General features: G+C 43.8%; 1 gene segment (V, D, J or C); it reads left to right on the top strand.

Moving 5' to 3' along the window:
- Nucleotides 1-8169: 8169 nt before the first annotated feature.
- Nucleotides 8170-8734, top strand: LOC122543731. The segment is given in 2 exon segments: nt 8170-8278; nt 8379-8734. Coding segments are annotated over 2 exon segments (402 nt in total).
- The last annotated feature ends 5361 nt before the right edge of the window (nt 8735-14095 follow it).

Genomic DNA, 14095 nt, shown 5'->3' with positions numbered 1-14095 from the left:
AAAACTAGATCAGATTCTTCACTTGTTCATGACCATTAAGAGACATTCATTTCCACTTTTGGATTAGAAATGATCGTCCTGCATGATGTTTGAGGTGAGGGACACCATTAGTGCCCCATCCAAGTACATCTGCAGGAAGAGCATACAACTCTTGTGGGCGGCACGGTGGCACAGTGGTTAGCACTGCTGCCTCACAGCGCCTGAGACCCGGGTTCAATTCCCGCCTCAGGCGACTGACTGTGTGGAGTTTGCACGTTCTCCCCGTTTCGTCCGGGTGCTCCGGTTTCCTCCCACAGTGTTAGGTACAGGAGGATGAGAGTCGGGAGGTTATGGACAGTATTTCATGGTCACACGACTGGTTTGAAGTGTTAGTGCCCGTAGTGTTAGGTAAGGGGTAAATGTAGGGGTATGGGTGGGTTGCGCTTCGGTGAGTCGGTGTGGACGTTTTGGGCCGAAGGGCCTGTTTCCACACTAGCGTAATGTAAAAAAAAAACTCTCGCACTTTCCAAGACCGCGTTAGGGAACTGGAGCGGGAGCCGGATGAACCTTGGACTATTCGGGAGGCAGAGGCTGTGATAGAGAAGACTTAAAGGGAAGTAATTATTCCCAGGCATGAATAAAGCTGGGTAACTGTTCGAAGAAGGAAAACGAAATCAGTGCTGGAATCCTCTGTGGTCGTTCTCCTGAAAAACAAATATAATATTCTGGATATTTCGGGGGCGGGGGGGGGGGGGGGAGACAACTTACCAAGGGCATGCGGTGGGGCGCATGTCTCTGGCACATAATCTGTCCCGGTTGCGCCGAAGGGAAGGTGGGAAATGAGGAGACTCATTGGGGACTCAATAGTTAGCGGTTCAGAGAGAAGTGTTGTTGGGAAAGAACGAGACTCAGGGTTGGTGTGTTGTCTCCCAGGTGCCAGGGTCTGTGATGTTTCAGATCGTGTTTTTGAGTCCTGAAGGGAGAGGGTGACCAGCCCCAAGTCGTGGTCCACGTAGGTACAACGACATAGTTAGACAGAGGGATAGGGATGTAAGTCAGGATTTCAGGGAGCGAGAGTGGAAGCTGAGAACTAGAATACACAGAGTTGTTATCTCTGATTTGTTACTGGTGCCACGTGATAACGAGGTAAGGAATCGGGAGAGATATCAGCTGAACACGTGGCTGCAGGATGGTGCACGAGGAAGGGTTTCAGGAACACAGTTATTTGGAGCACATTCTGGGGAAGGTGAGACATTTGCAAACAGGATGGTCTTCACTTGAAAGAAAGGGTTACCAATAACGTTGGTGGGAAATTTACTGTCGGCATTCGGGTGGGTTTGAGCTAGCTCAGCAGAGGAATGGATGTAGTTCCAGTGCACAGGAGGATGAGAGTCGGGAGGGTATGGACAGGATTTCATAGTCACACGAATGTGCTGGCGGACAGCAAGCTGGTTTGAAGTATGTCTGCTTCAATGCCAGAATTGTCCGAAATAAGGTAGGCGAGTTTGCAGCATGGATAGATACCTGGGACTTCGTTGTTGTTGCCATTTTGGAGACATGAATAGGCCAGGGCCTGGAATGGATGTTGCAGCTTCTAGGATTTAGATCTTTGATTTAGAACAGGAAAGGTGGTAGAAGAGTTGGAAGCGTGGCCTTGGTAGTCGAGGGCAGAATAACAGTGGCTGAAAGAACTTTTGACGAGGTCGCGTCTACTGAGATGGTATGGGCTGAGGTTAGAAACAGGAAAGGAGAGGTCACATTGCCGGGGTTTTTTTTAGAGACCTCTGCAGAGTTCCATGGATATAGAGGAGAGGATCGCCTAAACGTTTCTGGTTAGGAATGAAAGGAAGAGGGTAGTCGTTATGGGGGAGTTTAACTTCCCTAACATTGACTGGAAATGCCGTACATCTAGTGCGTCGGATGGACCAGTTTTTTTTCCCAATGTGTACAGGAAGGTTTCCTGAAGCAGTATGTGGAAGGTCCGACAAGAGGGAAGGGCACATTGGATCTGGTGTTTGATCATGAGCCAAGCCAGCAGTTTGATTTAGTGGTAGGTGAGCACTTTAGAGAGCGTGACCATAATTCGGTTATGTTTAGTTTAGCGATGTAAAGGAATAAGTACATGCCAAAAGGCAAGAGTTAGAGATGGGGGAAGGGCAATTAGAATGCGATTAGGCAAGACTTAGGATGCATGGAATGGGGTAGCAAAATGCACGGGATGGAGGCAATCGAAATGTGGAGCTGGTTTAACGAACATATATTGCGTGTCCTAAGTAGATATGTCCCTGTCAGACTGGAAGCACGCCATAATGTAAGGTAACCGTTTGTTACTAAAGAAATTTCATCTCTTCTTAAGCGGGAGAAGGAGGCAAATGTGACGTTGAGACGAGATGTTTCAGGTGAGGCGATGGAGAGTTACAAATTAGCTAGGAATGATTTAAAGAGAGAGTTAAGAAGAGCGAGGAGAGGGTATGTGCAGTCTTTAGCAGGCAGAATAAAGGAGAATCCGAAAGCTTTCTATAGGTAAGTGAGAAATAAAAGGTTGTCTAGAGTGGGAATCGGGCCAGCCAAAGACAGAAGTGGGAAACTGTATGTGGACACTGCAAAGATCGGGAGAGGTGCTAAACGAATATTTCTCAACGATTTTCACTCAGGAAAAGGAGAACATTGCAGAGGAGAAGAATGAGATAGAGGTTTTAGACGAGAAAGGATCGAGGTGTTACCAATTCCAGAAGCGGTACAATTAGACAAGTCCTCTGGGCCGGATGAGATTTATCCGAGGATTCTCTAGGAAGATGGCGAGGTGATGTTGGAGTCTTGGCCTTGATCATTGAGTTGTCATTGTCTAGAGGTTTACTACCAGAAGACTGGAGGATTGCAAATGTTGTCGCCTTGTTCAAGAAGGGAAGTAGAAATGACCCAGGTAATTATGGACACGTGAGCCTTACGTCTACTGTAGGAAAAGGTTTGGAAAGGATGATAAGAGATACAATTTATAATCATCTAGCAAGCAACAATTTGATTGCAGATAGTCAACATGGTTTCGTCAAGGGCAGTCATGTCTCGCAAATCTCATTGAGTTTTCTGAGAAGGTGTGGATGAGGGTAACGAATTTGACGTGGTATACATGGACTTAAGTCAAGCCTTTGACAAGGTTCCACATGGTAGGATGTTGGAGAAAATGCAGAAGCATGGAGCTGATTTTGATTCTGCAGTTTGGATTAGAAACTGGCTTTCTGTAAGAAGGCAGCGAGTGGTGGTTGATGGAAAGTTTTCCGTCTGGAGATCAGTTACTAGTGGTGTGCCACAAGGATCTGTTTTGGGACCATTGCTGTTTGCCATTTTTATAAAGAGTTGGACGCAGGTATACGTGTATTGGTAAATAAGTTTGCAGATGTCACTAAAGTCGGTGGAGAAACGGACAGTGTGGTAGAATGTTGCAGGTTACAAGGGGACTTGGATCAACTGCAGAATTGTGCTGAGAGCTGGCAAGTGGATTTCAATGCAGACAAATATGAGGTGATTCACTTCGGGAAGAATAACAGGAAGGCACAATACCGGATCCATGGCAAGACCTTTGGTAGTGTTGATGTGCAGAGGGAACTTGGAGTCATGTACATAGATCCCTGAAAACTGTCACCCAGGTTGATAGTGCTGTTAAGATGGCATACAATGCGTTTGGTTTTATTGGTAGAGGGATTGTGTTCTGGAACCGTAAAGTCATGCTGCAGCTATATAAAATGTCAGTGCAGTCGCAGTTGGAGTAGTTCCAGTGCACAGGAGGATGAGAGTCGGGAGGGTATGGACAGGATTTCATAGTCACACGAATGTGCTGGCGGACAGCAAGCTGGTTTGAAGTATGTCTGCTTCAATGCCAGAATTGTCCGAAATAAGGTAGGCGAGTTTGCAGCATGGATAGATACCTGGGACTTCGTTGTTGTGGCCATTTTGGAGACATGAATAGGCCAGGGCCTGGAATGGATGTTGCAGCTTCTAGGATTTAGATCTTTCATTTAGAACAGGAAAGGTGGTAGAAGAGTTGGAAGCGTGGCCTATGTAGTCGAGGGCAGAATAGCAGTGGCTGAAAGAACTTTTGACGAGGTCACGTCTACTGAGATGGTATGGGCTGAGGTTAGAAACAGGAAAGGAGAGGTCACACTGCCGGGGTTTTTTTTAGAGACCTCTGCAGAGTTCCATGGATATAGAGGAGAGGATCGCCTAAACTTTCTGGTTAGGAATGAAAGGAAGAGGGTAGTCGTTATGGGGGAGTTTAACTTCCCTAACATTGACTGGAAATGCCGTACATCTAGTGCGTCGGATGGATCAGTTTTTTCCAATGTGTACAGGAAGATTTCCTGACACAGTATGTGGAAGGTCCGACAAGACGGAAGGGCACATTTGATCATGAGCCAAGCCAGCAGTTTGATTTAGTGGTAGGTGAGCACTTTAGAGAGCGTGACCATAATTCGGTTATGTTTAGTTTAGCGATGTAAAGGAATAAGTACATGCCAAAGGGCAAGAGTTAGAGATGGGGGAAGGGCAATTAGAATGCGATTAGGCAAGACTTAGAATGCATGGAATGGGGTAGAAAAATGCATGAGATGGAGGCAATCGAAATGTGGAGCTGGTTTAAGGAACATATATTGCGTGTCCTTAGTTGGTATGTCCCTGTCAGGCTGAAAGCACGCCATAATGTAAGGTAACCGTGTGTTACTAAAGAAATTTCATCTCTTCTTAAGCGGGAGAAGGAGGCAAATGTGAAGTTGAGACGAGATGTTTCAGGTGAGGCGAAGGAGAGTTACAAATTAGCTAGGAATGATTTAAAGAGAGAGTTAAGAAGAGCGAGGAGAGCATATGTGCAGTCTTTAGCAGGTAGAATAAAGGAGAATCCTAAAGCTTTCTATAGGTAAGTGAGGAATAAAAGGATGTCTAGAGTGGGAATAGGGCCAGCCAAAGACAGAAGTGGGAAACTGTATGTGGACACTGCAAAGATCGGGAGAGGGGCTAAACGAATATTTCTCAATTTTCTTCACTCAGGAAAAGGAGAATATTGTAGAGGAGAAGAATGAGATAGAGGTTTTAGACTAGAATCGAGATTAGTCAGGAGGAGGTGTTACCAATTCCAGAAGGGGTACAATTACACAAGTCCTCTGGGCCGGATGAGTTTATCCAAGGATTCTATGGGAAGTTTGGGAGGTGATGATGGAGTCTCGTCATTGTCTCGAGGTTTAGTACCAGAAGACTGGAGGATTTCAAATGTTGTGCCCTTGTTCCAGAAGGGAAGTAGAAATGACCCAGGTAATTATAGACCCGTGAGACTTCCGTCTATTGTAGGAAATGTTTTGGAAAGGATGATAAGAGATATAATTTATAATCATCAAGCAAGCAACAATTTGATTGCAGATAGGCAACATGGTTTCGTCAAGGGCAGTCATGTCTCGCAAATCTCATTGAATTTTCTGAGAAAGTGAGGAACCATGTGGATGAGGGTAACAAATTTGACGTGGTATACATGGACTTCAGTCAAGCCTTTGATAAGGTTCCATATGGTAGGCTGTTGGAGAAAATGCAGAAGCATGGAGTTGATTTTGATTCTGCAGTTTGGATTAGAAACTGGCTTTCTGTAAGAAGGCAGCGAGTGGAGGTTGATGGAAAATTTTCAGTCTGGAGATCGGTTACTAGTGGTGTGCCACAAGGATCTGTTTTGGGACCATTGCTGTTTGCCATTTTTATAAAGAGTTGGACGCAGGTATAGGTGTATTGGTAAGTAAGTTTGCAGATGACACTAAAGTCGGTGGAGAAGTGGACAGTGTGGAAGAATGTTGCAGGTTGCAAGGGGACTTGGATCAACTGCAGAATTGTGCTGAGAGGTGGCAAGTGGATTTCAATGCAGACAAATGTGAGGTGATTCACTTCGGGAAGAATAACAGGAAGGCACAATACCGGATCCATGGCAAGAATTTTGGTAGTGTTGATGTGCAGAGGGAACTTGGAGTCATGTACATAGATCCATGAAAACTGCCACCCAGGTTGAGAGTGCTGTTAAGATGGCATACAATGTGTTTGTTTTTATTGGGAGAGGGATTGTGTTCTGGAACCGTAATGTCATGCTGCAGCTATATATAATGTTAGTGCAGCCGCACTTGGAATATTGTGTACAGTTCTGGTCGCTCCATTACAGGAAGGATGTCGAAGCATTGGAAAAGGTGCTGAGGAGATTTACCAGGATATTGTTTGGTCTGGAGAGACGGTCATATGAGGAAAGGCTGAGATTGGGTCTGCTCTCTTTGCAGAGAAGAAGACTAAGAGGGGATTTGATAGAGATATACAAGGTGATCAGAAATTAGATAGGATCGACCGTGAACGTCTTTTTCCTAGGATGATGACGTCAGCTTGCATGTGGAGGCATATCTACAAATTGAGGGGTGATATATTTAAGATAAATGTCAGAGGCAGATTGTCAACTCAGAGAGTGGTAAGGATGTGGAATGCTCTGCCTGCCAATGTAGTTATCTAGTCACATTGGGGCATTTAAGCAATCCTTTGTTTAGTACATAGATGATAATGGGATAGTGTCGGAGGATGGGCTTACATTAGTTCACAGGTTATCAAAACATCGAGGGCGAAAGGGCATGATCTTCACTGTATTGCTCTCTGTTCTATGCTATCTGTTTATCAATGTCAGCATAATTCATCTATTTCGATGCAAACATCATGGAGAGATCTTGTGACCTTGTGGTCGTGTCCCGATTGGTGTCAGCAGGCTCACACTCAACTCTTGCATGCTGTCGATGCGTGGAATGAAAAATTGACAGAGTGGGTACAGAAAGGTTGTTGCACTGATGGACAGTCTCGGAGAAGTGGCACACTCGCAGAATGAGAGGTCACACATTGAAGATGGAAATGAAGAGATATTTCTTCTCTCAAGTAGAGGAGAATCTGTGAAATTATGTATGACAGAGCATTTGTGCTAATTATGCACAAGACTGAGATAGAGATGGGAAGAGTGTACAGCCTGGCGGTGTATGCTCTGGAGTTTGCAAGATTGACACGTGATTGAATTGAGGTATATAATTTTCAAAGAGGACTTGATAATGAGAGTATGTAATTAATATCTTAAACATGTCTGTTTTTTTTTCCCAGAATGATCATCTTTGTGATCCCCACATTGGCCATTCTGTAATTTTCTCAGTGACCACTACCCTCATTTCCACACTGACCCTATTTATCTATGCATGCTCTATAACGCTTCTATCAGATTGGATGATGATGTCTGTTGCTGCCCTACCTCTGTTCGCAGTTGTAGTAACTCCTAGCCGCCAGCAGAGAGTGACATGGCATCACGTCAAGGCATGTTGACGTGCAACGCAGGTTGGCTTTGACCCTAACAAAGGCCTGGCAAGGACCTCCGATTGCCAGAGAGTTTGGCAAGCAATCTTACAAACCCTCTCGCTGTCTGCCCTTCTCTAACCCTCTCTCTCTCTTTCACGCACGCACACATTTATGCATACACACAGAGATGGACACAGACACACAGTGCATGAACCAAAGATAGCAACTGTAAAATTATTCAGATATACAGCAGGTCCTACTGTGTGAGGTCTCTGTTTTCAGTTAGTCAGAAAACACCTGCAGAGGGTGATTAAGAATGTGAAACTGAGCTGAGTGACGAATGATGCCAGGAACTAACACAGGGAGAAAATGTTAATCTTGAACGTAAGGGCTGAGAAGCAGCAAGTGAAGGCGAATAAAGGGTGAATTCAGCTAAAGTGCTAACAAAGATGCTGTTGGGCAAGGTTGAGATTGGTTTCAGTGATGTAGAAGCAGGGCACTTGAAGATTTGTATGTTAAGGGGGTCAGAATATGTACAGCGGAAATCTAGGGGTGGCGTGGGTATTTTTGCCCATCTCCTCCCCCGCACAAAATGTTAAGAACAAAAGTTAGCGTCATTTGAGGATATGGGGCAGTGAAAAGTAATTGTGAGAGTAAACGATTCCCTGATTCTGGGGAAAAGCTTATCGAAGATAGACCATAATCTGTCAGAACCTTCAATGCTGTGACTTTCGCCTATCTCAGGATGTGTCAATTCTTTGAGAGTCAGCTCTCTTCCTCCCACCCACACAGCATCACCATTCACATAAGCCAGTGATGCGCGAACATTCAGAGACACGTCAGCATTTTACATGGGAGCAGATTTAATAGACTGAGTGCCTTTAAGCATCCGAGTGTCCTGCTGCACAGAGGATAGTGACAATGCGGCTATTGACCATGTGGTTTGTGTGGGTCGCATTTCTAACAGGTAAACATGGAGGAAATGCATTTCACATTTATTAATTAAATCATAGTTTTATCTGAGCGCAGCGTGACAGGTTACATTTGATATCTGTTTTCCCTTTCAGACCTGAGTCGCGGAGATTCTGTCACCCAGTCACTCCCCTCAGACGTTCGGACAGAAGGAGATGCGGTGACACTAACCTGTACCTATGATACTACATTGAGCAGCTATATATTGCTCTGGTACCGACAGCATCAAAGCTCACAGCCCGAATTTATTTTTTGGAAAAATACTGCTGGTAGCGATCATAAAGCAAATTTTGTGCAAGATCGTTTCTCTATGGAACTTCAGACCTCGAAGAAATTCACCAGTTTGACTATCGCCAGGCTACAGCTGTCGGACGTTGCGATGTATTACTGCGCTTTCTGGGACAGCACAGTGATGAGAAGCAATCTCACCCCTGTACAAAAACTTCCTTGAATCATAGATTGGCTTTCTATTAGAGTTTGTGCAAATGGAGGGCTGATACAATGTACTGTTAAATATTCAAACTCACATCAAGAAGGAAACCAAATTAACCTCGGATTAAACTGTCACCCAGTTATTTCCCAGAGCCGCAGGGAAAATAAACTGAAGACTCCGAGCGCTCACAAAGACACAGAACAGATTCAGATTTGAGTACTCCCGTTCAAATCAACACCCTCGTGTGATCTGTTAGAGAGTGAGGAGAATTCACCCCAGTGAACCCAGCTTCATTATGATTGGAGAGACCATAATCGAAATGTGAAGAAGTATATGATGGTGTCTTTATCTTCAATTGAAAGAAGTCTCTTTTCAGCTGCATTTTCACAGTGATTACTCTCTTTACTCGCTCCACTGTTCTAATTCGGTATTTCTAATATGGCGGGTGAGAAGTCCTTATAATTTACATTTCATTTTATGTAAAGGTGAAAGTATAATCGCTGCACTTCCTGCTCGGATCTGCCTCCCCTGCTGTAGAAATGTGTAATGAAAACTTGCTCTAAAGTTGAATAAATCAGGAAATGTCGTTTCAACCAATGAGAGTATCTTGGAGTCGAATGCCTAATCTCAGAATATAAACACACACATTTAAGAAAGATAAGCAGGCATCCAGAGGAAAATGAAACTGGAATTATTTGCAACAGACGCTGTGCTGTAAGTACGTTCAAGTCTGATACGCCCATAACAAAGCTACACAGGCCGTGCCTCTATCCTGGAGACTGTAGAATAATCTCAAAAGCCATTGTTGATTTCGGTATTGTACTCCTGTCAAAAGGACGTGAAGATGGAGGCACTTTTAATATTGATAATCTTCACTATCCTGAATAATTCAACGCAGGTGAGTTGCACTTGGAATTCTTAGTGGTTACTGATGTGGAGTGACCTTTTGATCAAAAAGATCCAGTTTATTGATTCAGTTAGTCTAAAGGTGTGCACAACACCTCTGAACAGGTTGGTTAGATAATCGATGTACTCTAAATTCTGACGAATTATGATTCATGTGATACTTTCAAATTGAAAATAGGAGCTCCTCAACATTTATTTTCATTCAATTACCGCTGGTCTTCTGTAAGGTTGTTTTTGCTGAGATGGTGAGGCTGTCAGTACAGCTCCTGTCTGTACGTGTTTTCTGTTCTGGGTGCTGATTGGTTTGTATCGTGCTGAGGATGACTACGCAGAGGACGACGGCGGGATCCTCTCACTCATTGTCTCTGATGGTCAAAGTGCTGCATTTCCTGGCGAAGAGTGGCCTGCATCCTCCCTGGTCAGGCTACTGAAGATCAGAAGCTGCGGCTCCCATCACACCACTTCACCAAGTTGATTAAAGTGTTAGATTTGCAGCTCATTGTCATTGAGAAGACTTTCACGACCATAACTGCAAAAGGAGACTGCGGTATCAGCTCTTTCGGCAGGAGCTCTGCAGCATGGAATCAAACCCCATGGGAGAATTGATGACAGGAGATAAGGGTATTAGCATCCAGCACCCTGAAAACACATTGTATTTCCCAATGGGTACACTGACCGTTTATTCCATATTCACAATTCCATTTATTCACAGTGTTTTGTTTTAAAAATCTGTTCCTTTAGCGTCCCTGTGCTTGTCAACCTGTTAGTGTTCTTTAAAACAAAAATGCATTTACATCGTTGACATTATCCTGCCATGTGTTAATTTCAGATTCTCAACATTAATTTTGAGAAAACGTCTGCGTAGAGAAACCAGTTCTGAGGATGGGTCCCTCGTCCCTTAACATTATATCTGATTTCACTTCACAGATACTGACAGACCTCCTGAGATTTTCAAGAAAATTATGTCACTGTTTCTCATAGTCTGTTTCCCTGTTTCACTCCCTTCAACTCAGTGTGACGCATTTCTAACATCTGCTGGTGGATGCCAGGAGAAATTTGAAACTCATCCTTGCTAGAGCGAGAGCAACAAGTGCTGGCACCATTCAAACAGAAAACAGCATCAACTTGCAGTGTACATTCTTTTCTTCCCTCAACTTGAATAAACAGTTGAAATTCACGAATTCCCTGTTGGTATTTTAAGGTCTCTTTCTTCTTTGCTTCTCTTTGTTGAGATGCCAGTAATTCGGGTGATTTCTTTCCCCTACCCCCATGTCAGTTTAGTAAAATCATAGCCCACATTTTGTCATGACGTCATGTTCGCTCAGTGTGACTTTGTGAACGAACGTTGCCTCGAACAGAATCGACAGATGTCATTATGGAATCAAGCTGATCTTTAAAAAGCGGAATCAAATTTCAATTCTTCGCAACGCCTCTTCAGCTGCCTCCTTCATGCTGGAAAACCCGATTACATGCTTGATTTGCTTTGATGATCAACATGCCAGGCATACATCTCCCAAACTGGACTCTAACCTCTGGAACCATTTCAATTAGAACAGTTGGAATACAACACAAAATTACTCGATGTTATTCCATGTCTGAAGATTTGCATAGAGGTGAGTGTGATCACGTATGATTATTTTTATTTATCACCACATGAATAATTCTTCAATCGAGGGGTAAACTGCGTGGAGGGATCTTGCGACTTGTGGTAATATCCCGAAATTGAGTCAGCAGGCCTACCTTCAAGTATCACTGCTGTAGAAATGTGTCATGAAAACTTGCTCTAAAGTTGAATAAATCAGGAAATGTCGTTTCAACCTGTGAGAGTATCTTGGAGTCGCATGCCTAATCTCAGAATATAAACACACACATTTAAGAAAGATAAGCAGGCATCCAGAGGAAAATGAAACTGGAATTATTTGCAAGAGGCTGTGCTGTAAGTACGTTCAAGACTGATACGCCCATAACAAAGCTACACAGGCCGTGCCTATATCCAGGAGACTGTAGACGAATCTCAACCGCGAATGGACAAGAATGAATAGAAATCGAAAAGACCATAAGACCACAAGACATAGGAGCAGAAATTAGGCCAGTAAGGCCATTGAGTCTGCTCCACTGTTCAATCATAGCTGAAAATTGATACACAAAAGCCTATCTATCTCTGTCTACGGAGTATATCAAGGACAGAGATAGATAGGCTTTTGTGCATCAATCAGCCATGATTGACATCTTTGACAATGAATTCCATAGATGCACCAGTCTCTGGCCGAAGTCGTTTCTCAATAACTCCGTTTTAAATGGCCTTGCCTTTATTGGAAGACTATGACCTTGGTTCCGAACATCTCATACCAATTGAAACATCTTCCCAATAACTACTTTGTTCAGGCCATTCAGTATTCTGTGTGTTTCAACTAGGTCCCCTCACATCCTTTTAAACTCCATCGCATAAAAATACCCTGAATGATCAAATGTTCCTTATAAGTTAAACTTTTCATTTATGGAATCATTTTCATGAACACACTTAGGACTATTACATCCTTCCCATGATATGGGGCCCAAACATGAATTCAACACTTCAAATGTGGTCTGACCAGAGCCTTATAGAGGCTCAGAAGTACATCTCTGCTTTTCTATTCACGTTATCGCAAAATAAATGCCACCATTGCATTTGCCTTCCTACCTACTGAGTCAACCTATAAGTTTTCCTTGAGAGAATCTTGGATGACGGCTCCCAAGTTTCTTTACACCTCAGACTTCTGAATTTTCTCGCCATTTATAAAACAATCCATGCTTCAATTTTCCTACTAAAGTGCATCACTTCACACTTTCCCACGTTTTACTCTATCTGCCATTTCTTTGGGCACTCTCCTAACCTGTGCAAATTCTTCTGCAACCTCCCCAACTCCTCAATGCTCCCCGTCCCTCTACCTACATTTGTATCGTCTGAAAACGTAGCTAGAATGCCCTCAATTCCTTCATCTGGATCATTAATGTAAAAAGTGAAAAGTGGTGGTGTCAACACTGAGCCTTGTTGAACATCACTACTCATTGGCTGCCAGCCTGAGAAGGATTCTTTTGTCCCCACTCTCTGCTTTCTTCCAGACAGCCATTCTTATGGGACCCTCCCCAATTCTAGTGATTACGCAGAGAGTTGTGAATGCATGTAATGCGTTGCCAGCTGAGGTGGTGGAAGCGAAGTCACTGGGAACATTTCAGCGACTGCCAGACATGCACATGGATAGCAGTGAGTTGAGGGCTGCATAGGTTAAGTTACTATATTTTACATTAGGATTAAGTTTCAGCACAACATCGTGGGCCTAAGGGCCTGTTCTGTGCTGTATCTTTCTATGTTCTATGAATACTGAAAGATCACCACCAACGGCTCCACTATCTCTTCAAATATTTCCCTTCGAACTCTGGGGTTCAGTCTATCTGGTCCAGGTGATTTACCCACCTTAGGCCGTTCAGATTTTCTAGCACATTCTCCTTGGTGATGGACACCATTCTCAGCTCTGCCCCTCCCTCTTGAATGTTAGGGATATTACTCGAGTCTTCCACTGTGAAGACTGACACGAAGTAATTATTCAGTTCTTCAGCCAGCTCCTTGTTCCTTACTGCTATCTCTCTATCGTCATTTTGCAATGACCCAATGTTCACTGTTGCCCTTTATGTGTTTAAAGAAACACTTACAGTCTTCCTTTATATCACTGGCCAGCTTCCCCTCATATTTCACCTGCTTCCTCCTTATTTCTTTAGATTTTGTTCTCTGTTGGTCGTTGTAGGCTTCCCAAGCCTTTGGTTTCCCTCTGCCCTTCCCCACACTATATACTTACTCAATGCTTTTATGATATCCCTGGCTTCCAGTCAGCCATGGTTGCTTCCTTCTCCATAAATCAGGGTTCTTTATCCTCGGGATGAATCTCAGATGTGTCTACTGAATTACTTTCAGAAACTCCTGCCATTATGTTCCACTGCCCTTCTTGCTAGACTCCTCTGCCAATCATTTCTACCCAGGTCCTTCCTCATGCCTCTACAGTTGCCTTTATTCAGCTATAACACCGCTTTGGTTCTATGTTATCCCTCTCAAATTCCAGAGTAAATTCAGTCTTATCATGATAACTGCCTCCTGAGGTTTCCTTTACCTTACGATCCTTTATGAGATCTGCTTCATTGCACAACACTAAATCCAGTATTGCGTGTTCCCTAATCAGCTCCCGCACAAGCTGCTCCAAAAAGCCATCTTGTGGACATTCCACAAATTCCTTTTCTTGCACTCCACCACGACTGTCATTTTCTCAGTCCACCTGCATATTGAAATCCCCCATGATCACTGTAACCTTGCCTTTCTGAAGCATCTTTTCTATCACCGGCTGCATTTTGCGTCCCAGCTCCTGACTAGGCTTGGAGGCCAGCACATAACTCCGACTAAGGCTTTTTTTAAAAAAAAACCTCTGCTCGTCCTGAACTTTACCC

Source organism: Chiloscyllium plagiosum, chromosome 44 (assembly GCF_004010195.1).
Source record: "Chiloscyllium plagiosum isolate BGI_BamShark_2017 chromosome 44, ASM401019v2, whole genome shotgun sequence".
Taxonomy (NCBI): domain Eukaryota; kingdom Metazoa; phylum Chordata; class Chondrichthyes; order Orectolobiformes; family Hemiscylliidae; genus Chiloscyllium; species Chiloscyllium plagiosum.
This window is presented reverse-complemented; position numbering and strand designations above follow the sequence as displayed.